The sequence below is a fragment of the Salmo salar genome, chromosome 02 (assembly GCF_965601325.2).
Source record: "Salmo salar chromosome 02, fSalSal1, whole genome shotgun sequence".
Lineage (NCBI taxonomy): Eukaryota > Metazoa > Chordata > Actinopteri > Salmoniformes > Salmonidae > Salmo > Salmo salar.
Window position 1 is genome coordinate 37,498,908 of NC_138292.1, and position 24,694 is coordinate 37,523,601.

At 41.3% G+C, this 24,694-nt stretch overlaps 2 protein-coding genes and 1 long non-coding RNA gene across 4 annotated transcripts in view; 2 read left to right on the forward strand and 1 right to left on the reverse strand.

Annotated features, from left to right (window-relative positions):
* Positions 1–10,417: 10,417 nt before the first annotated feature.
* Positions 10,418–17,240, forward strand: LOC106582023 (cysteine-rich venom protein ophanin). Of its 2 annotated transcripts, XM_014164688.3 has the most exons (8): positions 10,418–10,539; positions 10,863–10,962; positions 12,401–12,501; positions 12,765–12,855; positions 13,171–13,313; positions 16,017–16,105; positions 16,229–16,311; positions 16,488–17,240. In XM_014164688.3, the coding sequence occupies exons 2-8, from the start codon at positions 10,899–10,901 to the stop codon at positions 16,628–16,630; spliced, it is 714 nt and encodes a 237-aa protein (XP_014020163.3). In that variant the 5' UTR covers positions 10,418–10,539; positions 10,863–10,898; the 3' UTR covers positions 16,631–17,240. The 2 variants fall into 2 exon arrangements, with proteins under 2 accessions (XP_014020163.3, XP_082818711.1); XM_082962585.1 differs by lacking the exons at positions 10,418–10,539; positions 10,863–10,962 and adding an exon at positions 10,993–11,117.
* LOC145861087 (uncharacterized) lies at positions 12,709–23,657 on the reverse strand. Its single transcript, XR_014380858.1, has 2 exons — positions 23,523–23,657; positions 12,709–12,903 (listed from the first exon to the last, which is right to left on the reverse strand). It is a non-coding gene; the product is annotated as an uncharacterized LOC145861087 (long non-coding RNA).
* Positions 23,572–24,694, forward strand: part of LOC106582018 (inactive phospholipase C-like protein 2) — a 52,529-nt gene continuing 51,406 nt past the window's right edge. Inside the window, exon 1 of the mRNA XM_082962577.1 lies at positions 23,572–23,832. Within this exon, the coding sequence (XP_082818703.1) occupies positions 23,572–23,832 (261 nt within the window). The remainder of the gene's footprint in view (positions 23,833–24,694) is intronic.

Consider the following 24,694-nt stretch of genomic DNA (forward strand, 5'->3'; position numbering starts at 1 on the left):
AGATCAAATCCCTGAGCTGACAAGGTAAAAATCTGTCGTTCTGCCCTTGACCAAGGCAGGTAACCCGCTGTTATTGGAATTTGTTCTTAACTGACTTGCCTACTTATAAAAAGATTAACGTTTGACCTGTGTTTTGTACTGCTACCATGTTATTGTCATGTTGTGTTGCGACCATGGTGTGTTGTAATGTGTTGTTGTCTTAGGTCTCTCTTTATGTAGTGCTGTGTTGTCTCTCTCGTTTTGAAATGTGTTTTTTTCCTATATTTATTTTAAATGTTTAATCCCAGCCCCCGTCCTTGCAGGAGACCTTTAGCTGTCATTGAAAATAATAATTTGTTTTTAACTGACTTGCCTAGTTAAATAAAAGTTAAATAAAAAAATACTAATAAAATGGCCTACATACTCTCCAGACATGTCACCCATTGAGCATGTTTGGGATGCTCTGAATCGACACGCATTACAGCGTGTTCCAGTTCCCGCCAATATCCAGCAACTTCACACAGCCATTGAAGAGGAGTGGGAGAACATTCGACGGGCCACAATCAACAGCCTGATCCCCTTTATGCGAAGGAGATGTGTCGTGCTGCATGAGGCAAATGGTGGTCACAACAGATACTGACTGGTTCTGATCCACACCCCTACTTTTTTTTAAATGGAATCTATGACCCACAGATGCATATCTGTATTCCCAGTCATGTGAAATCCATAGACTAGGGTCTAATGAATTTACTTCAATTGACTGATTTCCTTATATGAACTGTAACTCAGTAAAATCTTTGAAATTGTTGCACGTTGCGTTTATACTTTTGTTCAGTATATTTAAGTCAGTGAGCATACATCGTATTTGCTGCACCCAAACATGTATAGTATGTAAAGAGGAACACCCAGTTAAATATACAAACTTCACAAGTGTTCTTGACAGAAGTGAATGAGGGTAAGGTGATATGACATCAAAAGACATGACGTGGGTGCTTGGTTTCGGCATATTCTCTCATTGCATTATAAATGTGTTGCAGATAAAAGAAAGTGAGAGGTTAGCATGTTTTGTTATAGCCTCAAACCACCTCACTCACCATTATTCATTAAAAATAAATCATGGTATTATCTGGATTCGTTCAGGAACTAGATAAAGTGCTTTCATTTCTAACCTGTAAAACAGAAATGCATGATCTAAAAAGGGGACTCTTTGGATTAATTTTGTTTAATGTGGAAACAGAACAACACAGTGGAGCAGAGAGAGAAAAAATAATGTCTGGACAAGGGAGAGGAGTAGTTGGACCAGGCAGAGGAGTAGTTGGACCGGCAGAGAAGTAGTTGGACCAGGCAGAGGAGTAGTTGGACCAGGACAAGGGAGAAGGAGAGGTAGGGGGAGAGGAGTAAGAATGCGTGGTGGTGTTCAAAGGAGAGTAAGAGCTGTTGTCATTGATGAAATAAGATCCACCATCAAAGACCATGTGATAAACCATGGTCTGTCACTGAGAGAGGCTGGTGAAAGAGTCCAGCCTAATACCATGGTCTATCACTGAGAGAAACTGGTGAAAGAGTCCAGTCTAATACCATGGTCTATCACTGAGAGAAGCTGGTGAAAGAGTCCAGCCTAATACCATGGTCTATCACTTAGAGAGGCTGGTGAAAGAGTCCAGCCTAATACCATGGTCTATCACTGAGAGAGGCTGGTGAAAGAGTCCAGCCTAATACCATGGTCTATCACTGAGAGAGGCTGGTGAAAGAGTCCAGCCTAATACCATGGTCTATCACAGAGAGACTGGTGAAAGAGTCCAACCTAATACCATGGTCTATCACTGAGAGAGGCTGGTGAAAGAGTCCAGCCTAATACCATGTTCTATCACTGAGAGAGACTGGTGAAAGAGTCCAGCCTAATCTCAGACGGTCAACCGTGGCTTCCATTATCCAGAATTTTCAACAAACCAACAGGTAAGTAATGCATTTCACAAGGGCTTTTTCTATCATTACTGTTGCTATGTCCCACTGTAACTGTAGACCACCAGTGCCAATACAAATACATATGTTGTATTTTTGTTCCTATGAAGGACACAATGTCTTCCTCCCTCTTGGGGAAGAGGAAAGCTCCTCATTGAAGACCAAGAGCATGCCATTGTAAGATTGGTCATTGCTGACAATGCAATAAAACTGAGAGAAATTCAGACCAGAATTGTAGAGGACAACCTGGTATTTCACAATGTGGAAAGCATCAGCCTGACTACCATTTCTCGGACTCTGACCAAACACAGAGTTGGAATGAAACAGTTGTACACAGTTCCTTTTGAAAGGAACAGTGAGCGGGTCAAGGAACTCCGGCACCAATACGTCCAGGTATGGTGTCTATCCAATACGTCTTGTTCTACAGTGAGTTTTACACTATGCTACTCTACATGTAGACATGGATTACAGTGCATACAGTAGGACACTATGCTACTCTACATGTAAACATGGGTTACAGTACATACAGTAGGACACTATGCTACTCTACATGTAAACATGGGTTACAGTACATACAGTAGGACACTATGCTACTCTACATGTAAACATGGGTTACAGTACATACAGTAGGACACTATGCTACTCTACATGTTAACATGGGTTACAGTACATACAGTAGGACACTATGCTACTCTACATGTTAACATGGGTTACAGTACATACAGTAGGACACTATGCTACTCTACAATTGAACCTTGCGCAATACCCTAGATGCAGTTGCACCCCTAAAAACTAAAAACATTTGTCATAAGAAACTAGCTCCCTGGTATACAGAAAATACACGAGCTCTGAAGCAAACTTCCAGAAAATTGGAACGGAAATGGCGCCACACCAAACTGGATGTCTTCCGACTAGCTTGGAAAGACAGTACCGTGCAGTATCGAAGAGCCCTCACTGCTGCTCGATCATCCTATTTTTCCAACTTAATTGAGGAAAATAAGAACAATCCGAAATTTCTTTTTGATACTGTCGCAAAGTTAACTAAAAAGCAGCATTCCCCAGGAGAGGATGGCTCTGACTTCAGCAGTGATGAATTCATTAACTTCTTTGAGGAAAAGATCATGATCATTAGAAAGCAAATTACGGACTCCTCTTTAAATCTGCGTATTCCTCCAAAGCTCAGTTGTCCTGAGTCTGCACAACCCTGCCAGGACCTAGGATCAAGGGAGACACTAAAGTGTTTTAGTACTATATCTCTTGACACAATGATGAAAATAATCATGGCCTCTAAACCTTCAAGCTGCATACTGGACCCTATTCCAACTAAACTACTGAAAGAGCTGCTTTCTGTGCTTGGCCCTCCTATGTTGAACATAATAAACGGCTCTCTATCCAGCGGATGTGTACCAAACTCACTAAAAGTGGCAGTAATAAAGCCTCTCTTGAAAAAAACCAAATCTTGACCCAGAAATTATAAAAAAAACTATTGGCCTATATCGAATCTTCCATTCCTCTCAAACATTTTAGAAAAAGCTGTTGCGCAGCAACTCACTGCCTTCCTGAAGACAAACAATGTACACGAAACGCTTCAGTCTGGTTTTAGACCCCATCATAGCACTGAGACTGCACTTGTGAAGGTGGTAAATTACCTTTTAATGACTTCAGACCGAGGTTCTGCGTCTGTCCTCATGCTCCTAGATCTTAGTGCTGCTTTTGATACCATCGATCACCACATTCTTTTGGAGAGATTGGAAACCCAAATTGGTCTGCATGGACAAGTTCTGGCCTGGTTTAGGTCTTACACGTCGGAAAGATATCAGTTTGTCTCTGTGAATGGTTTGTCCTCTGACAAATCAACTGTAAATTTCGGTGTTCCTCAAGGCTCCGTTTTAGGACCACTATTGTTTTCACTATATATTTTACCTCTTGGGGATGTCATTCGAAAACATAATGTTAAATTTCACTGCTATACGGATGACACACAGCTGTACATTTCAATGAAACATGGTGAAGCCCCAAAATTGCCCTCGCTAGAAGCCTGTGTCTCAGACATAAGGAAGTGGATGGCTGCAAACTTTCTACTCTTAAACTCGGACAAAACAGAGATGCTTGTTCTAGGTCCCAAGAAACAAAGAGATCTTCTGTTGAATCTGACAATTCATCTGGATGGTTGTACAGTCGTCTCAAATAAAACTGTGAAGGACCTCGGCGTTACTCTGGACCCTGATCTCTCTTTTGAAGAACATATCAAGACTGTTTCAAGGACAGCTTTTTTCCATCTACGTAACATTGCAAAAATCTGAAACTTTCTGTCCAAAAATGACGCAGAAAAATTAATCCATGCCTTTGTTACTTCTAGGTTGGACTACTGCAATGCTCTACTTTCCGGCTACCCGGATAAAGCACTAAATAAACTTCAGTTAGTGCTAAATACGGCTGCTAGAATCCTGACTAGAACCCAAAAATTGGATCATATTACTCCAGTGCTAGCCTCCCTACACTGGCTTCCTGTTAAGGCAAGGGCTGATTTCAAGGTTTTACTGCTAACCTACAAATTATTACATGGGCTTGCTCCTACCTATCTTTCCGATTTGGTCCTGCCGTACATACCTACACGTACGCTACGGTCACAAGACGCGGGCCTCCTAATTGTTCCTAGAATTTCTAAGCAAACAGCTGGAGGCAGGGCTTTCTCCTAGAGAGCTCCATTTTTATGGAATAGTCTGCCTACCCATGTGAGAGACGCAGACTCAGTCTCAACCTTTAAGTCTTTACTGAAGACATATCTCTTCAGTAGGTCCTATGATTAAGTGTAGTCTGGCCCAGGGGTGTGAAGGTGAACGGAAAGACTGGAGCAACGGACCGCCCTTACTGTCTCTGCCTGGCCGGTTTCCCCTCTTTCCACTGGGATTCTCTGCCTCTACCCCTATTACGGGGGCTGAGTCACTGGCTTACTGGTGTTCTTCCATGCCGTCCCTGGGAGGGGTGCGTCACTTGAGTGGGTTGAGTCACTGACGTGGTCTTCCTGTCTGGGTTGGCGCCCCCCCCCCTTGGGCTGTGCCGTGGCGGAGATCTTTGTGGGCTATACTCGGCCTTGTCCCGGGATGGTATGTTGGTGGTTGGAGATATCCCTCCAGTGGTGTGGGGGCTGTGCTTTGGCAAAGTGGGTGGGGTTATATCCTACCTGTTTGGCCCTGTCCGGGGGTTTCATCAGATGGGGCCACAGTGTCTCCTGACCCCTCCTGTCTCAGCCTCCAGTATTTATGCAGCAGTAGTTTATGTGTCGGGGGGCAAGGGTCAGTCTGTCACATCTGGAGTATTTCTCTTGTCTTTTCCGGTGTCCTGTGTGAATTTAAATATGCTCTCTCTAATTCTCTCTTACTCTTTCTCTCTCTCGGAGGACCTGAGCCCTAGGACCATGCCTCAGGGCTACCTGGCTTGATGACTCCTTGCTGTCCCCAGTTCACCTGGCCGTGCTGCTGCTCCAGTTCCAACTGTTCTGCCTGCAGCTATGGAACCCTGACCCGTTCACCGGACGTGCTACCTGTCCCAGACCTGTTGTCCCAGACCTGCTGGAACTCTGACCTATTCACCGGACGTGCTACCTGTCCCAGACCTGCTGTTTTCAACTCTCTAGAGACAGCAGGAGCGGTAGAGATACTCACAAAGATCGGCTATGAAAAAGCCAACTGACACTTACTCTTGTGTTACTGACTTGTTGCACCCTCGACAACTACTATGATTATTATTATTTGACAATGCTGGTCATTTATGAACATTTGAACATCTAGGCCATGTGCTGTTATAATCTCCACCCGGCACAGCCAGAAGAGGACTGGCCACCCCTCATAGCCTGGTTCCTCTCTAGGTTTCTTCCTAGGTTTTGGCCTTTCTAGGGAGTTTTTCCTAGCCACCGTGCTTCTACACCTGCATTGCTTGCTGTTTGGGGTTTTAGGCTGGGTTTCTGTACAGCACTTTGAGATATCAGCTGATGTAAGGGCTATATAAATACATTTGATTTGATTTGATTTGATGTAAACATGGGTTACAGTACATACAGTAGGACACTATGCTACTCTACATGTAAACATGGATTACAGTACATACAGTAGGACACTATGCTACTCTACATGTAAACATGGATTACAGTACATACAGTAGGACACTATGCTACTCTACATGTTAACATGGGTTACAGTACATACAGTAGGACACTATGCTACTCTACATGTAAACATGGGTTACAGTACATACAGTAGGACACTATGCTATTCTACATGTAAACATGGGTTACAGTACATACAGTAGGACATACTGAAAAGCATTTACACATACTGTGTTTGATTTCTTTCAGAGAGTCATGGAGTTGGAGGCTAATCAGACCCCATGTGAAATAATTTATGTAGACGAGGCAGGGTTTAACCTGGCAAAAACACATCGGCGGGGAAGAAACGTTGTCGGGTAAAGGGCCACCGTTGATGTGCCGGGTCAGAGAGGAGCAAATATCACAATGTGTGCCGCAATCTCGAGCGCTGGTTTGGTCCTGCAGAAATGCCAGATTGGTCCCTACAACAGTGAGAGCCTTCTTTTGTTTTTAGATGACCTCCACCAACAACTGGTGCCAGAAGCAAAAAGAGAACAGCTGGGAGGAAACATGAGGACATTTGTGATTGCATGGGACAATGTAGCATTCCATCATTCACATGCAATCACAAACTGGTTTGCAGCCCATTCAAGAATGGTTTCCCTTTTCCTCCCCCCTACTCGCCTTTCCTCCCCCCTACTCGCCTTTCCTCCCCCCCTACTCGCCTTTCCTCCCCCCTACTCGCCTTTCCTCCCCCCCTACTCGCCTTTCCTCCCCCCTACTCGCCTTTCCTCCCCGCCTACTCGCCTTTCCTCCCCCCCTACTCGCCTTTCCTCCCCCCTACTCGCCTTTCCTCCCCGCCTACTCGCCTTTCCTCCCCCCTACTCGCCTTTCCTCCCCCCCTACTCGCCTTTCCTCCCCCCTACTCGCCTTTCCTCCCCCCCACTCGCCTTTCCTCCCCCCCACTCGCCTTTCCTCCCCCCTACTCGCCTTTCCTCCCCGCCTACTCGCCTTTCCTCCCCCCCTACTCGCCTTTCCTCCCCCCCTACTCGCCTTTCCTCCCCCCTACTCACCTTTCCTCCCCGCCTACTCGCCTTTCCTCCCCCCTACTCGCCTTTCCTCCCCCCCTACTCGCCTTTCCTCCCCCCTACTCGCCTTTCCTCCCCCCCACTCGCCTTTCCTCCCCCCACTCGCCTTTCCTCCCCCCTACTCGCCTTTCCTCCCCCCCTACTCGCCTTTCCACCCCCCCTACTCGCCTTTCCTCCCCCCTACTCGCCTTTCCTCCCCCCCTACTCGCCTTTCCTCCCCCCCTACTCGCCTTTCCTCAACCCCATTGAGGAATTTTTTTCTGCCTGGAGGTGGAAAGTGTATGAACATCGGCCACATGACCAAATGTCCCTCCTGGATACAGTGGATGCCGTCTGCAAGGACATCTCAGCTGAAGACTGCCAGGGGTGGATAAGGCATGCCAAGCGTTTCTACCAAGGTGCATAGCGAGAGACGACATAAGATGTCATGTGGATGAGAACATGTGGCCAAATGCTGAAGATGGTATAGATTAGAACAGGACTGTGCATGTTTGTGTTTTTTCCCTTCTCTGCCTTTTTTACTGTAATTGTGTTTTATTTTTACACATTTGGAACCAAAGGCCATGTATGTTGGATTTTTTGCTCATCACTGGCAGCAATTTCATGTTGCTAATAAAGCTTTTACTGCAGCAATTCTGTCACTTACAATTTTTTTCTACTGTACATTCTATAAAGTAAAGATGACTCATTCACTTTTAGATAGTATGTTGCCAAAAATGCACACATTTGACACTCAACCAAAAAAATGTAGAATGGTTTACAGTAAAGGAAACTGAATTATGAAAAACAATGGATTTCATATTGTCTATTGTATGCAGGTAGAACTGAAACATGAAAAGTAATGCAGTTTTTGTAATGCCATCACCTGTTAGTATTTTGAAAGTCGTTGTGTTGTGATTGACTATATGTTCCTCTTGGATAGAAAACATGTGCTAGTGTTTTTGACAGAATGATTGGATATTGAGTCGAGTTTGCCATGTTTTGATAGAGTTAGTGTATGTAGAGAAAGTTTTTTGGGCATTTTGAAATGTGGAGTTGGTATTTAATGAACAAAATGTGGTTTTGAGCAGAAAATGTACTATTTGGCTACGGTAATTGTGTGACGTAGGTGTATTGCTGTGTTAAGAGTTTAGAAAAAGTATCTTAAGTATAGTTAAACGCTTTGTTAGCAATTGTAAAAAAAAATAGAAATATTATTTAAAAGGGGCAATCATGGATTGGTACAACCATTTTAGGACTTTTAAATGAAATACTGTATAGCCATTGAGTCTTGAAGAATATAACTTATAAAATGGCTCGTGAATTTATTTCAACTATCTTACCACATCAGGACCAAAAATATAACAATTTCCAGAAGCTGAAAATGACCCAGTTCTTCCATGGCCAGCATACTCACCAGACATGTCACCCAATGAGCATATTTGGGATGCTCTGGATCGACGCTTACGACAGCATGTTCCAGTTCCCGGCAATATCCAGCAACTTCGCACAGCCATTGAAGAGGAGTGGGAGAACATTCGATGGGCCACAATCAACAGCCTGATCAACTCAATGCGTAGGAGACCAACAGATGCATATCTGTATTCCCAGTCATGTGAAATCCATAGACTAGGGTCTAATGAATTTATTTCAATTGACTGATTTCCTTATATGAACTGTAACTCAGTAAAATCTTTGAAATTGTTGCATGTTGCATTTATACTTTTGTTCAGTATATTTAGGTCAGAGAGCATACATTGTATTTGCTGCACCCAACAAATGTATAGTATGTAGAGAGGAACACCCAGTTAAATATACAAACATCACAAGTGTTCTTGACAGAAGTGAATGAGGGTAAGGTGATATGACATCAAAAGACATGACGTTGGTGCTTGGTTTCACCATATTCTCTCATTGAATTATAAGTGTGTTGCACACCTATTTACCCACTTTCTATGTAAACTCTAGACATATTTCATTCAGCCTTTTATGGATAGAGGGAATCGGTGTGGAAAAAAGTAATTACACCTTGATTATGACAGACATTTGTTTATTTGTAATGATACACAATCAATTCAGTGATTTATTAATGTAAGGGCTGTCGTGAGAGAGAGTAGACCAAGGTGCAGCGGAGTTAGTGTTCATCATTGAATATTTAATCACAGAAAGAACACTATACAAACAAAACAAGAAAACTGACAGCCAACCAGTCCTGTCAGGTGCAAAACACTAACAGAAACAATTACCCACAAAACCCAAAGGAAAAACATGCTCCTTATGTGTGACTCCCAATCAGCAACAACGACCTTCAGCTGTGCCTGATTGGGAGCCACACACGGCCCAAAACAAAGAAATACAAAAACATAGAAAAAGGAACAAAGAACACCCACCCAATGTAACACCCTGGCCTAACCAAAATAAAGAACAAAAACCCCTCTCTATGGCCAGGGCGTTACAATTAATGAAAGTTTATTAAAACAAGATCTTGATATAAAGTGAAGAAATAAGCATAATCAAATAATATTATTGAGGGTGGCAGGTAGCCTAGTGGTTAGAGCTTTGGGCCAGTAACCGGAAGCTAAAAATCTGTTGTTCTGCCCCTGAGCAAGTCAGTTAACCTGCTGTTCCCCGGGCGCCTTGGATGTTGATTAAGGCAGCCCCTCACACCTCTCTGATTCAGAAGGGTTGCGTTAAATGCTGAAGGCATTCAGTTGTACAACTGACTACGTATCCCCTTATTTGTTAGGGGCCTTTCTGAACACCCAAAGTCATCTTGCATCATGATAAGGTGTACAAAATGACATCCAACTTTGTTATTTATGTCAGTTACCAACAAGTCATGCATTCCATTGTTAAAGAAATGCCTTCTGACCTCCGAGCAGATCGTTATTATGCAAAGGATAAATCCTTCTATATTGACTGAATTTATACAACAGGATTTGGTCATACACACTAAACAGTCATTATTGTGGCCCAGACACATTGGCTGGACAGGCCCCAAAGGCAAAGTCTTTAAAGGCTTATTAATCTGACTGACAAACCTGCCAAGCTAGAACAAACTCAAGGAAGACTATTTGCCATTGTGAGGTCCCTACTTTCAGAATTGGCGTTCCATTCCAAACAAAGAAATGCATCCACTCATGTGCTGTCAACGCCATCCATAAGTGTTCTTTTATTTACACTAGTATTTACAGAGCGCTTCTCCTTTCTTTGTGAAGGTTTGCAGTGGAGAAACTACACCCCATGCCCTTACAAATTCATATTTACTTCTGTCAGCTTCTCAATGCTGGTTTCTGGATGTATTGTTGTTCTGCATCTATTGTGTAATATTGACAGCCTCTGCATCATTAGTAGTGAAAGAAAAGGTGAGCCTACCACAGTCACGAATATAAAAGGAAAAAGAACAGCACCAAGCGCCACTCAACCTCCTTGAAGACCCATGAGCAGGTAAGCCTCTTCGCTCTGCAAGAAGTACAGATCTTTACAGCATTACTATTTGAGAACATGCAAGTTAAAAAATGAGTTCATCAGTCTCCGTGATGTGCAAAGGCTAATCTCTTGATTCTCAATTGATTGCCTATTTTTATTGTTTAGTACCATTTTTGCTTATGGCTATCAATGTGAATATGTTAGTGAGAAAATACAAAAGTTGATGTTAAAATACAGTAACAAAAATGCAATAGATACTAGCATACAGTTGTGCAAAGGTTCTGACAACAGGCAAACTAAGGCCATGTACTCCATATTGATCATGTGGATTCTTATTCTAGATAGGTGCAGTCTCTCTCCCCTGGATTTCAGGCACAATGTTTGCGTTATTGGTTTGCATCCTGACACTGCATGAAGTGTACTCTGTGTGCAATGTGGTAAGTACTCCTACTAATTACTGAAAATAACATATGTCATCTGAAACAGTACATTAGACATGAAACCAATTACATGTTAAAGTATTTATGAAAGGTCTTACTCTGAAAGCTTTTCATTCTTTCCCTTGAGTCATCTTCTACTGCTGTGTCCACAGTCAAGTAAGTACAATTCCTTTCGGACATTCTAACACAGTGCCCAGTGAAAGTGTACACACTCGTTGCACAGTCTCCACATTTTGCTGCTTGAACATTTAAAAAGGGATTACACAACCTACTCCAGATTTTAAAAGTAAAAGGCAATTATAGAACATTTTCCAAATAAATTCTAAATTAAATGAAAATGTCTTGATTGCATATGTCTTGACACCCCAGAGTTCATACTTGGTTGAAGCACCTTTGGCAGCCATTACAGCATTGAATCATTTTGAATAAGATTCTACCAACTTCGCACAACTCTTAGGGCAACATGTATTCATTGTTTTGTCAAAATTGCTAAAGCTCAGTAATCTTGGCTGGGAATCATTGATGGACAGCAATATTCAAACCTTTTTTAAGGAGATTTCATTCAGGATTGAGACTGGACCATTCAGGAACAAGTAAACACCTCTTGGAAAGCCATTCGGGTGTGTCTTTGGCATTAAAATAGGTAGAATTTTCCAGAGAAAAAAAACTACCTCAGGGATAACCTCAGTCTTCTAAAAACCCTGGGATAGAGTTCTATTTTTCAGTGAGACAATTATACAATGTTATGTCAAAGACACACCTGAATGGATTTCCAAGGTGTTGTGTTGCCGAGTGGTCTGGACTCAGTCCTGACAAATTTGCTTGAAAAGAGGTTTAAATATGATTTCCATCAATGATTCTCAACCAAATTTACTGCTCTTGAGCAATCTTGACAAAAAAATTGGCATATGCTGCCCTAAGAGTTGTGTAAAGTTGGTAGAATATGATTCTAAATGATTTACATCTGTAATGGCTGCTCCACCAAGTATTAACTCTGGGGTGTGAAGACACACGCAAAAATAAAACATCTTTGTTTTTTGTTGTTGTATGTTTACATTTTCTATAACTTTCTTTTACTTCAAAAAGGTGGAGTAGGTTGTGTAGATCTGTACTGTAGGAAAAAAATGTAATCCCTTTCAATTTGATGCAGCAAAATGTGAAGACTTCGCAAAGGGTGTGTCCACTTTCACTATCCTCTACCAACATGATTATAAATGAATTAAACTGGATTTAGTCATCACACACAATGTTTAATTCATCACGTGTTGTTTTTACAAAAGAAAGTGGATTGATTTGGGACTCATTGTCCAGATGTTGGCAAAGATATTAGGAGTAAATAGTTGCTTTGTATTATGGTTTAGTGAAGTATTTACACGTGGAGTAAGTAATGTGCATACAATTCCACAAAATAATGTGTGTGTGTGTGTATATATGTATAGAAATTTGCCCAGACAGCACAGCAGTTCAGGCTGAGATCCTTAACCAACACAACGCCTTCCGGAGAGCGGTTATGCCAACTGCTAGAGACATGCTCAAGATGGTACACTTTCATGATTCATATACTTTCCATCAGTATCAAAACCTCACAATCAATGTTTCCAACATAGTATCCCCCTAAATCCGTCATAAAGAATATAATCCCTGATATGTAATTCATAGAGCAGCCCTATGGTAGGCCTATATGGTTAGTCTATGTACAGGTAGAGAAAATACAGTGGCCACAAAATACTCCTTGGACACTAGTATGTGGATGTCAGTCTTGTGGATGGCTTTATTCTAAAACTGTTAGTATTGGATCTGCAGAATTGGAGCGAGGAGGCAGCGGCCAGTGTTCAGGCTTGGGTTGACACCTGCTCCATGGCTCATGGCCCACCCAGCAGTCGCATGCTTGGCGGTACGGTTTCCCCTTTGTCTCTCCTTGACATCTCCTGTTTTTCCCCTGCTGTAGAGCAAACCAAGACAAATATATTTTATTGATTCATGCAACTCAAGACTTTCGCTGCAATGGTATCAATGTGAGCATGATCTTAAGCTCAAATATATTTTGAATGTCATGATTTCTTATCACCAGTGACTCTCTATGGTAGCTTACATTTGTTGACATCTTAAATCCTGCATTCAAAGACATTTTAGTCAACTGTTCCAGTCTGATTTCACTGTTACACACCTATTTAGTAAAATTTTCCATGCATGCTTTACTTCTGAACAGACTACGAAATGGGTGAGAACCTGTTCATGTCCTCCGCTTCTAAGAATTGGACTGAAATAGTTACAGCCTGGCACAGTGAGGTCATAGATTACTCCTATCCCAATGGATCTATCAATGGTAAATGCATCGGCCACTACACACAGGTAACATTCATCTTACATGCAGATACATTATGACATGAAGTGCCTTCAGATAGTATTCAGACCCCTTGACTTTTTCCACATTGTTACGTTACAGCCTTCTAAAATGGATGAAATAAAACAATTTCCTCACCAATCTACACACAATACCCCATAATGACTAAGTGATTAAAAACAAAAAACAGAAATACCTTATTTACATAAGTATTCAGACCCTTCGCTATGAGACTCGAAAATTGAGATGCATCCTGTTTCCACTGATCATCCATGAGATGTTTCTACAACTTGTTTGAAGTCCACCTGTGGTAAATTCAATTGATTGGACATGATTTCAAAAGGCAAAAACCTGTCTATATAAAGGTCCCACAGTTGACAGTGAATGTCAAAGCAAAAATCAAGCCATGAGATCGAAGGAAGTGTCTGTAAAGCTCCGAGACAGGATTGTGTCGAGGCACAAATCTGGGTAAGGATACCAAAAAATGTCTGCAGCATTGAAGGTCCCCAAGAACACAGTGTCCTCCATCATTCTTAAATGGAAGAAGTTTGAAACCACCAAGACCCTTCCTAGAGCTGGCAACCCAGAGAAGGGCCTTGGTCAGAGAGGTGACCAAGAACCCGATGTTCAATCTGACAGAGCTCCAGAGTTCCTCTGTGGAGATGGTTGTCCTTCTGGAAGGTTCTCCCATCTCTGCAGCACTCCACCAATTAGGCCTTTGTGGTAGAGTGGCCAGACAAAAGCCACTCCTTAATAAAAGGCACATGACAGCCCGCTATGAGTTTGCCAAAAGGCACCCAAAGACTCTCAGGCCATGAGAAACAAGATTCTCTGGTCTGATGAAACCAAGATTGAACTCTTTGGCCTGAATGCTAAGCGTCACATCTGGAGGAAATCTGGCACCATCCCTACGGTGAAGCATGCTGGTGGTGTCAGCATCATGCTGTGGGGGTGTTTTTCAGTGTCAGGGACTGGGAGACTAGTCAGGATCAAGGCAAAGATGAACGGAGCAAAGTACAGAGAGATCCTTAATGAAAACCACACAGCCAAGACAACGCAGGAGTGGCTTCGGGACAAGTCTCTGAATGTCCTTGAGTGGCCTAGCCAGAGGCCGCACTTGAACCCGATCGAACATCTCTGAAGAGACCTGAAAATAGCTGTGCAGCAACGCTGTAATCGCTTCCAAAGGTGCTTCAACTAAGTACTGACTAAAGGGTCTGAATACTTATGTAAAGGTCATATCAGTTTCTTATTTTATAAAGTTGCTAATAATTTGCCATTATGGGGTATTGTGTGTAGATTGATGAGGGAAAAAATATTTTATACATTTTAGAATAAGGCTGTAACATAACAAAATGTGGGAAAAGTCAAGGGGTGTGAATACTTTCCAAATGCACCGTGTAACATCTGATCAAATTACAGGTTTCATAGGCCCATTTATAGAGAAACAGTCTGAGGTGGATATAAAAAAAAAAGACCAAGAAGTGAATGAATCAGCTAAAAGTTTGCTTGTTTAAAAAATGTACAGTAAAACAAGGCAAAACGCACCTCAGTTCCTTTCACTGGATGGCTGTATCATTTTCTAAATATCTACAGTGCTTCCAGTGACAACTGACCATGTTCACAACCGAAAACAGTGACAAACAACTTCTGCATGAAAAGAGCGGTTAGCCACTATATCTACACGAACAGTAACTATTTTAGAAATACAAAATGTGTTAACTTAAACAGTCACCTTAAAGGAGGGCAGTTTCAATATACTGCTTGGACCCTCATGAACATCTCTCCAAACACATCAAAGACAACTGCAGTGGCATAACTTTCAAAGTAATACACATGCTGTCAAATTTGAATAAACAAACCGATATGGAAATAAACATACCTTCTGAACAGATTCGACCACACCCAAAACAGTTGCTAAAGATAGCATGGTCAACACTATACAATCTTAACACTGGACCTTTAGGTACAAAAGGACCCGCAATGGACTATGGGGTATTTTTTATATGTCCAGCACTAATTAGGGTCAGATAGGAAACACACACTAAAACTACAGTTCCTATTCTGTCATGTTCAGGGATATTTAATCACATATACCTATTGACACCAAAGGAGTATACTTACAAAATAGATTACTAACTTATTTACAATTTTTTTGGTAGCAATTTCAGTCATTGTATTATGCATACACTGAGTATATCAAACATTAGGAACACCTTCCTAATATTGAGTTGCACCCCGGTGTGCCTGGCACCTACTACCATACTCAGTTCAAAGGCACTTAAATATTTTGTCTTGTCCATTCACCCTCTGAATAGCACACATACACAATCCAGGTCTCAATTCTCAAGGCTTAAAAATCATTCTTTAACCTGTCTCCTTCCCTTCATCTACACTGATTGAAGTGGATTTAACAAGTGACATAAATAAGAGATCATCACTTTCACCTGGATTCACCTGGTCAGTCTGTGTCATGGAAAAAGACGGTGTTCTTAGTTCTTAACATTTTGTATACTCAGTGTATATTGTTATGGACCATCGTGCTACACCTGAAATAACATCTGCTAAATATGAGTATGCGACAAGTAAAATGTGATTTGATTTGCTTTGCTGTATGGTAGTCAAAGTTGTGTGTAGTTACCGACAAGTCTCATTATGGTTATTCGCCAACGAAACTCTGAAAACACTAAACTGTGTTTCCTTTCATATAGGTGGTTTGGAACAGTTCATACAAGGTTGGCTGTGGTGTGGCCCTGTGTCCTGGCTCAGTCTACTTCTATGGATGCCAGTATTACAGAGCGTATGTTGCACCAATCACACTCAAAATGCACCTAACACCTGTGTACAATTTCACCCTATTTACTGTAACTGGTAGTGGAAGGTAGGCATCATCCAGCGATCATTTCAATACTTTGGCTATCAGGGGAAACTACAGAGGAGTGGCTCCATACAAGGAAGGAGCTACATGTGCTGACTGCCCCAACTCCTGCGAAAATAAGCTTTGCAGTAAGTATCAGACATGATGAAAATACATGCGGTCTAAAATCTTACCAATATGACTCAATGTTAGTGATAGGTTTCGAAAGCATGTTCACAAGGTTCAATGTACAATAATCACCAAATGTAAACTGTCAATATACAATGAATTGACTCCCAATGTTTCTTCTCATGTGTCATTTCAGCCAATCCCTGTCCTTACATAAACAAGTATGTCAACTGTGCCGCCATGAAAAAACAGGCCGGGTGCAGTAATCCTTTGGTGTACGCCTGGTGTCCCGCCCTCTGCCTGTGCACCTCCAAAATCATCCCAATAGCAAAGAAGTGAAACCACCAGACCTCTCCAAAATGGTCCACTGAACGATAACTTTGAATGATTCCTCTGTTGTTTCCTTGTCTATGAGAAGAAGAAAAAAAAACATACAACCTGGTTGATCTATCTACTGTACTTCTGGTAAAGTCAGTTGATTTGAAAAATTTTAACTATCACTAATATCTTAATTATCACTGTAGGTCTAAGCTACAGATAAAACATGATTCTTACTCCAGGGGTAACATAAGGTGTCTAACCTACAGTAACTAATGTTAGTTTGAAGCGTTGCAATTTATTTTGTTCCCTTTCATTGGTTTCAATGTCTTCATACCCATTTCACCAAAGAAAATCCATTTTTGATTTTCATGGAAGTTGAATAAGAATATCCTCTACATTTGGAGAAGCAATATTTCCATCAGTTACAGTAACAGTGAACATTTTGATCATTTCATTTCTGCTAACACAGTAATATGGTTATACAGAACTGTAATACCTCAACACATTTAACTTTAAGTTGATTCATGCTGCTCACCATTTGCTCTATCAACATTAAATGTTTGCACATGACAGAAATATATAACCCTTATTATTTTCCTTAATCACATTAAATGATCACGAAGATTAATTCATGGACTCTGCGTTAATGGTTTTACAACTCACTATCAGATAGTCAGCGTCACCACCAGATGCCTCTGTTGTACAACAGTAAATTCCGTATCAGAATAACATGACCGCCTGCAGGCCTGATGTACACTACCGTTCAAAAGTTTGGGGTCACTTAGAAATGTCCTTGTTTTTGAAAGAAAAGCAAACATTTTATGTCCATTTTTCTCAATTTTGTCCAGAAATACAGTGTAGACATTGTTAATGTTGTAAATGACTATTGTAGCTGGAAACGGCTGATTTTTAATGGAATATCTACATAAGGGTACAGAGGCCCATTATCAGCAACCATCACTCCTGTGTTCCAATGGCACGTTGTGTTAGCTAATCCAAGTTTATCATTTTAAAAGGCAAATTGATCATTAGAAAACCCTTTTGCAATTATGTTAGCACAGCTGAAAACTGCTGTCCTGATGAAAGAAGCAATAAAACTGGCCTTCTTTAGACTAGTTGAGTATCTGGAGCATCAGCATTTGTGGGTTCGATTACAGGCTCAAAACAGCATGAAACAAAGAACTTCCTTATGAAACTCGTCAGTCTATTCTTGTCCTGAGAAATGAAGGCTATTCCATGCGAGAAATTGCCAAGAAACTGAAGATCTCGTACAATGCTGTGTACTACTCCCTTCACAGAACAGCGCAAACTGGCTTTAACCAGAATAGAAAGAGGAGTGGGAGGCTCCGGTGCACAACTGAGCAAGAGGACAAGTACATTAGAGTGTCTAGTTTGAGAAACAGACGCCTCACAAGTCCTCATCTGGCAGCTTCAATAAATAGTACCCGCAAAACACCAGTCTCAACGTCAACAGTGAAGAGGCAACTCCGGGATGCTGGCCTTCTAGGCAGAGTTGCAAAGAGAAAGCCATATCTCAGACTGGCCAATAAAAAGAAAAGATTAAGATGGGCAAAAGAACACAGATACTGGAAAGAGGAACTCTGCCTAGAAGGCCAGCATCCTGGATGTTATTTTAAAGGACAAAAAAAAGTGCTTTTCTTTAAAAAACAAGGCAATTTCTAAGTGAACCCAAACTTTTGAACAGTTAGTGTACACCGTCCCTTCTCCTGTCCCTTACAACATCCTGGAACTGATCAATATGTATTTTTAACAATTGATTTATGTGAACTGATCCTTAATCAGAAAAAAGACATGACTTCTAATAAGAACCCTGAGAAGGCAACACAAGGTGGAACTGGCACACTGATATAGAGGTAAGGTATTCTGTAGTATATTTATTGTCTAGAATTTGATTTAAAAAAAAGGTTCAATTTAACTGTTTATGTTCATGTCTCATGTGTAGGCTATATAAACTTCAGCAATGCATACCTTCCTGCACATAAACTCAGACATTATTAACTTTGACTAAAATATTAGAACGTAAACTGTAAGGATCCTTTTTGAATAGCTAAAGAGAATAAGAGCTGCTACAAGAAAAACAATGCATTATACTGTTATCTGTTTAAATAACTGGATAGGCTATGCTATTGAAGGAACAATTAGTCTTCTACAAGTTATGTGACAATCTGTTGACAATTGACATAAATACAGCATATACATTTTTCAGACCGTAAAATGCTATATTTTTAGCCAGGAAATAATTTGGATTGACACAATCCAGCATCTTGAATTAAATTCAAGAGCACTGAATTAAATCCAACATTTTAATATTGGCTGATTAACATCCCAAGTGAAATATTTGTAATATTTTTTATATATTACAAGTATACTTAAATATACAATTTTTTAAAAATAATATACCTCAAATACGAGATGTATTTTTCTTATCTTAAGTATACTATATATATAATATCATTACACTAACACACTTTAAATTAATAGTGTACTTTAAATTAGTGTACTTTAAATTAATAGTTTTTTCAAGCTTTTAGTATACTATAAATATACTACCGTCAACCTTCAATACACTTATTAGAAGTGTACTTTAAATTAATTGTTTTTCAGTCAAGTATACTACAGTATATGTTCACCATCTTTAAATTTCAACACACTCATTAAAACTGTACTTCAATTTGAAACGCTTTAAATTGTAATTTAGTATATTCATTCAAAATACAGTTGGAGTTGTTTTTAAGTTGATTTAATAATATATATATATATATTTACACCTTTTTCTCCCCAATTTCGTGATATCCAATTGGTAGTTACAGTCTTGTCCCATCGCTGCAACTCCGGTATGGAGTACCTTGGGACAAGGGCTTATAAAAGACACACCCTCGTCTACTTACCCTCACCTTATGCCCTTGGGAGAATCCCCGTGGCCATATTTGTCGTCAGTCCAAATGATTAGCCAAGCAAGGGAAGTTTGCAACGTAAGCCCCTCAGCCCTCGTTTTTCAATTATGTTCACTTCAGGGCCTGAAACGCCCCATAATTAAATTTGCGATGATTGTTCATCCACTAAGAAAAGTCTGCCAAAACTTAAAACCTCAACGTCAATATGGAGTCAATATACAAGTGTAAGTAAAAAACGAAAGTAAATAAGTTCGAAATTGTGCTACTAATGCACAAACAGGTCTCATAAACGTAATGATGTTTTTGTTTGGTTAGCTTTTGGAAAGTAGCTTGGCAGAAGTATCAAGGCAGGCTAACGTTTATTAGCCAATTAATTTGCAAGCTATCATACAGGAGGCGTATATGAATAATTACATAGTTAATATAAGTAGACATGCACTCATAATTGACTGTAGCGCATATAAAGCACCCACAAGCTACCGATGGCTGAAAACACAATTGCGGGATGAACAAGTGACAAATTTCCAGGCAAGGGTGGCCCATTTAAAAATCATTCCTTCCTCCCTCGCCCCTTGCCCTGAAAGTGTATACTCGTCAGACAAGTTGGAAATGCAGCCAAGGTACGGACTCGGGAGAGGTGAAGGTCGAGAGTCATGCGTCCTCCGAAACACGACCCTGCCAAGCTGCACTGCTTCTTGACATACTGCTTGCTTAACCCGGAAGCCAGCCGCACCAATGTGTTGGAGGAAACACTGACTGCGGTCCAAACACTTAAAAGACACACCCTATCCCCTCAGCCCTCAAATTAAATGGACACTTCTGATGACGTATCATGACGTCTGACGAGTATACACATGCAGGGCAAGGGGCGAGGGAGGAAGGGATGATTTTTAAATTGACCCCCTTGGCCGGAAATTCGTAGATCCCGCGATGGTTGTGTTTTCAGCCATCCATTTGATTAGATGTTAAGGAGTCTTATGGCTTGGGGGTAGAAGCTGTTTAGAAGCCTCTTTGACCTAGACTTAGAGCTCCACTACTGCTTGCCGTGCAGTAGCAGAGAGAACAATCTATGACAAGGGTAGCTGGAGCCTTTGACAATTTTTAGGGCCTTCCTTTGACACCGCCTGGTATAGAGGTCCTGATGGCAGGAAGCTTAGCCCCAGTGATGTACTGGGCCATACACACTACCCTCTATAGTGCCTTGCGGTCGGAGGCCGAGCAGTTGCTATACCAGGCAGTGATGCAACCAGTCAGGATGCTCTCGAGGTTGTTGACCTGGCACCACACGGCCAGGTCTCTGACCTCCTCCTTATAGGCTGTTTCGTCATTGTCGGTGATCAGGCCACTGTTGTGTCATCGACAAACTTAATGATGGTGTTGGAGTCGTGCCTGGCCACACAGTCATGAGTGAACAGGAAGTACAGGAGGGGACTGAGCACGCACCCCTGAGGGGCCTCCGTGTTAAGTATCAGCGTGACGGATGTGTTGTTACCTACCCTTACCACATGGGGTGGCCGTCAGGAAGTCCAGGATCCAGTTGCAGAGGGAGGTTTAGTCCCAGGGTCCTTAGCTTAGTGATGAGTTATGAGGGCACTATGGTGTTGAACGCTGAGATGTAGTCAATGAATAGCATTCTCACATAGGTGTTGATTTTGTCTAGGTGTGAAAGAGCAGTGTGGAGTGCAATAGAGATTGCATCTGTGGATCTGTTGGGGCGGTATGCAAAATGGAGTGGGTCTAGGGTTTCTGGGATAATGTTGTTGATGTGAGCCATGACTAGCCTTTCAAAGCACTTCATGGCTACAGACGTGAGTGCTACGGGTCGGTAGTCATTTAGGCAGGTTACCTCAGTGTTATTGGGCACAGGGACTATGATGGTCTGACCAGATAATGTTGTTTCTCATGGTCTGAGAGTTCTTTTGGTGACTTTTGGCAAACTCCAAGCGGGCTGTCATGTGCCTTTTACTGAGCAGGGACTTCTGTCTGACCACACTACGATAAAGGTGGAGTGCTGCACAGATGGTTGTCCTTCTGGAAGGTTGTCCCATCTCCACAGAAGAACTCTCGAGCTCTGCCAGAGTGACCATCGGGTTCTTGTTCACCTCCCTGACCTAGGCCCTTCTCCCTTGATTGCTTAGTTTGGCCGGGCGGCCAGCTCTAGGAAGAGCCTTGTTGGTTCCAAACTTCTTACATTTCAGAATGATGGAGGCCACTGTGTTCTTGGGGACCTTCAATACTGCAGACATTTTTTGGCACCCTTCTCCAGATATGTGCCTCGACACCACCCTGTCTCGGAGCTCTACGGCCAATTCCTTTGTCCTCATGGTTTGGTTTTTGCTCTGGAACGCACTGTCAATTGTGAGACCTTATATAGACAGTTGTGTGTCTTTCCAAATCATGTCCAATCAATTGAATTTACCACAGGTGGACTCCAATCAAGTTGTAGAAACATCTCAAGGATGATCAATGGAAACAGGATGCACCTGAGCTCAATTTCGAGTCTCATAGCAAAGGGTCTGAATACTTATATAAATAAGGTATTTCTGTTTTTTGTTTTTAATAAATTTGCACACATTTCTACAAACATGTTTTAATTTTGTCATTATGGGGTACTGTGTGTAGATTGATGAGGGAAAAACATTATTCAATCAATTTTAGAATAAGGCTGTAACGTTACAAAATATGGAAAAATATATATATATATATATATGGAAAAATAAATAAATAAATAAATATATATATATATATATATATATAAAGTATGTTTAACTCACATAATATATATGTAAAGTATGCATTAAGGTGTCTGTAATAGAATAAACGTGGGAAAAAATTGTTTAGACATTAATAATTGCATTTCTATAGCTTCCAAAATGATTTTGTTTTTACTGTGTTGGGCGCATGCCAGGACGTAGGCGCGTTGGCTTCAAAACAGTGCCCATGTCAGTCATCTAGTGTAATTATAGAGAACCGGTTTTGATCGATTACCTTTTTCTATGAGTAAGGTTTGATTGACAGAAGGTTCGTTGTCGTTACTGCCTGTTACAAGTAGTTCGTTCACTTTTCCTAAACGGTTAGCTCGCTAGATAAATTGTATTTAGATAGCAAATGTATTGACAGTTGGGTTTAGTCGGTGACTACAAGCTAGCTACATTGCAAGTTAGCTAATGCAGCAACTGGTGGTGATGCAAGACTGAACAGTAGTCGAGTCGTTGCAGCTGGATAGCACAGCAGAATGGAACTTTGTTCTTTTTCTACAAGACTTTATCAAGCAAGGCAAGTGTGATAACACGAAATTATGTTGGCATGGGTGGCTGTAGCACAGATACATGAGGGTTAGTTAGAACATATTTGGCTGTAGTGTTAGCTTGCCAGGTTAGTTAATGTTAGCTAACTATGGGCAAGTGTATGAAATGTGGGCTAATTTGTCAGTTAACGTAACATGAACGAGTAAGGACGTCTAACTACGTTAACTAGCTATAACTAAATTAACTCTAGTCTAGATCTACACAGCAGCTAACAAGCCAGCCACGTCTATCCGTGACGATTGTAAATATGGCTAACTTGTTGACTAACGAAGCTTAGCTAGGCTGCTAACTATCGAATGCCTTAACCAGACATCATTTCAAATGAGACGATGTAGCTAACGTTAGCTGATGCATCCATTGTGAAACACAATTTTGCAATGCAATTGCACTGTTTGCATGTAATTAGCTGACTAACGTTAGCTACCATTCAAAGTCACATTATTAGACCTCTTGTGTGCATGCAATGTCTAGCATTAAACAGTTGAATCTATTGGTATTCAGTGTCTCTGGTTAATGATGCGTTTTGTTTTACAGAGCACAACCCATGGAGCACGCGACATTAGGTACGAGTCAAATATGGACCGAAAGATGATACGGAACGGTTTTGTGCAGATGTTATAACGAGGTAGCTAGCTAGCAAGCCAGGACATTGGATAAATACAACAGCGTTGCAAGTGAAACACCTACATTGCAGCTTGACAGCTACGCTTGGTTTGCCTGTGTCCGTCGAGTTCCTATGGCGGAGTTTGGAGAGATCGACGGCTCATCTCCATCGAATACTGGGGATTCGGTGGCCTTGCCCAGTGATAAAACAGACGGGAAGACGCAGTGCGAAGTATCGGTCTTCAATGGGGACTGTGGGATACCGGCAGACATGGTTGGATCACAATCTGTCGCCGTAACGTTACCTGACAGCCCAGGGCTTGAAACAGCCAACAACTCCTCTGTCGGATTGGATTCCAAATCTGGAATACCACGCAGGAGCAGCATTATAAAGGTAAATCATATTTGTATACGGATTTGAAAACGCGAAGAGGGATAGATGGTTAGCATAGTGGATGCATCCTTAGATTAAATTTTCCACGAAGTGTAACATGTTATGCACATTGATTGGTTCAGCAACCTCGACCATACGACCACTTGCAATCCAAAAACCACTGTTCACACACATTGACAATGCAAACAGTCAGGTGAAAGTATAGGTCTCGTCTGAATTTCATCGCAAGTATCAATTCACCATTCAGAGCAAATTAAGTAACTTCTATGTTGTCAACTCATGGTAAATATCTGCGCGATTTAGCTGAATTCTGGCTAGGCTACTACTAGGAGGGGATAAACCTCCGTTATCAGTTTGAATACTATTGTTTAAAAATATCCTAGGCCAAGTCCTCACTAACTCATTTATGAAATTGAAGATGGGACCTTAATATGAAGACACAGGGAGTTAGTATGGGACAACAATGTCTAGGCTACAGGCGTTGTTACAAGTACGTTCTGTTCTGTTGGAAAACATTGCTTGAATGCTTTGCGTAAACTGAATTTGGAGACCAAAGTGATCTGTTTGCGACATCTTTCAAACAACAATCTTGAGTGCTTGACTTTTACCATATGTTGCCATTCCACATTTGGGAAAAGTCGGGGCCAATTCCTGTGGTTAAGAACGGTTTCCAAATTAAATTGGTGCCGTTGTTGTCTGAACACATTGGTTTTGTAAGCAGTTCATCACGAGACAAGGCTTTTCCTCATTAAGACTTCCCAGCTTTGTATTCCGTTGTCTTCATTACGATAGTGTTGTCAGTTGGCCTCTATATTAGACAACAACAGATGGCCTCATGAAGGAAATGATGCATTCACCTATT

Coding starts and splice junctions, on each gene's coding strand:
- LOC106582023 (XM_014164688.3), top strand. CDS start 10,899: ATGTTTGCGTTATTGGTTTGCATCCTGACACTGCATGAAGTGTACTCT. Junction 10,963..12,400: donor CTCTGTGTGCAATGTGGTAA/GTACTCCTACTA, acceptor ATATATGTATAG/AAATTTGCCCAGACAGCACA. Junction 16,106..16,228: donor GGATGCCAGTATTACAGAGC/GTATGTTGCACC, acceptor TTTGGCTATCAG/GGGAAACTACAGAGGAGTGG.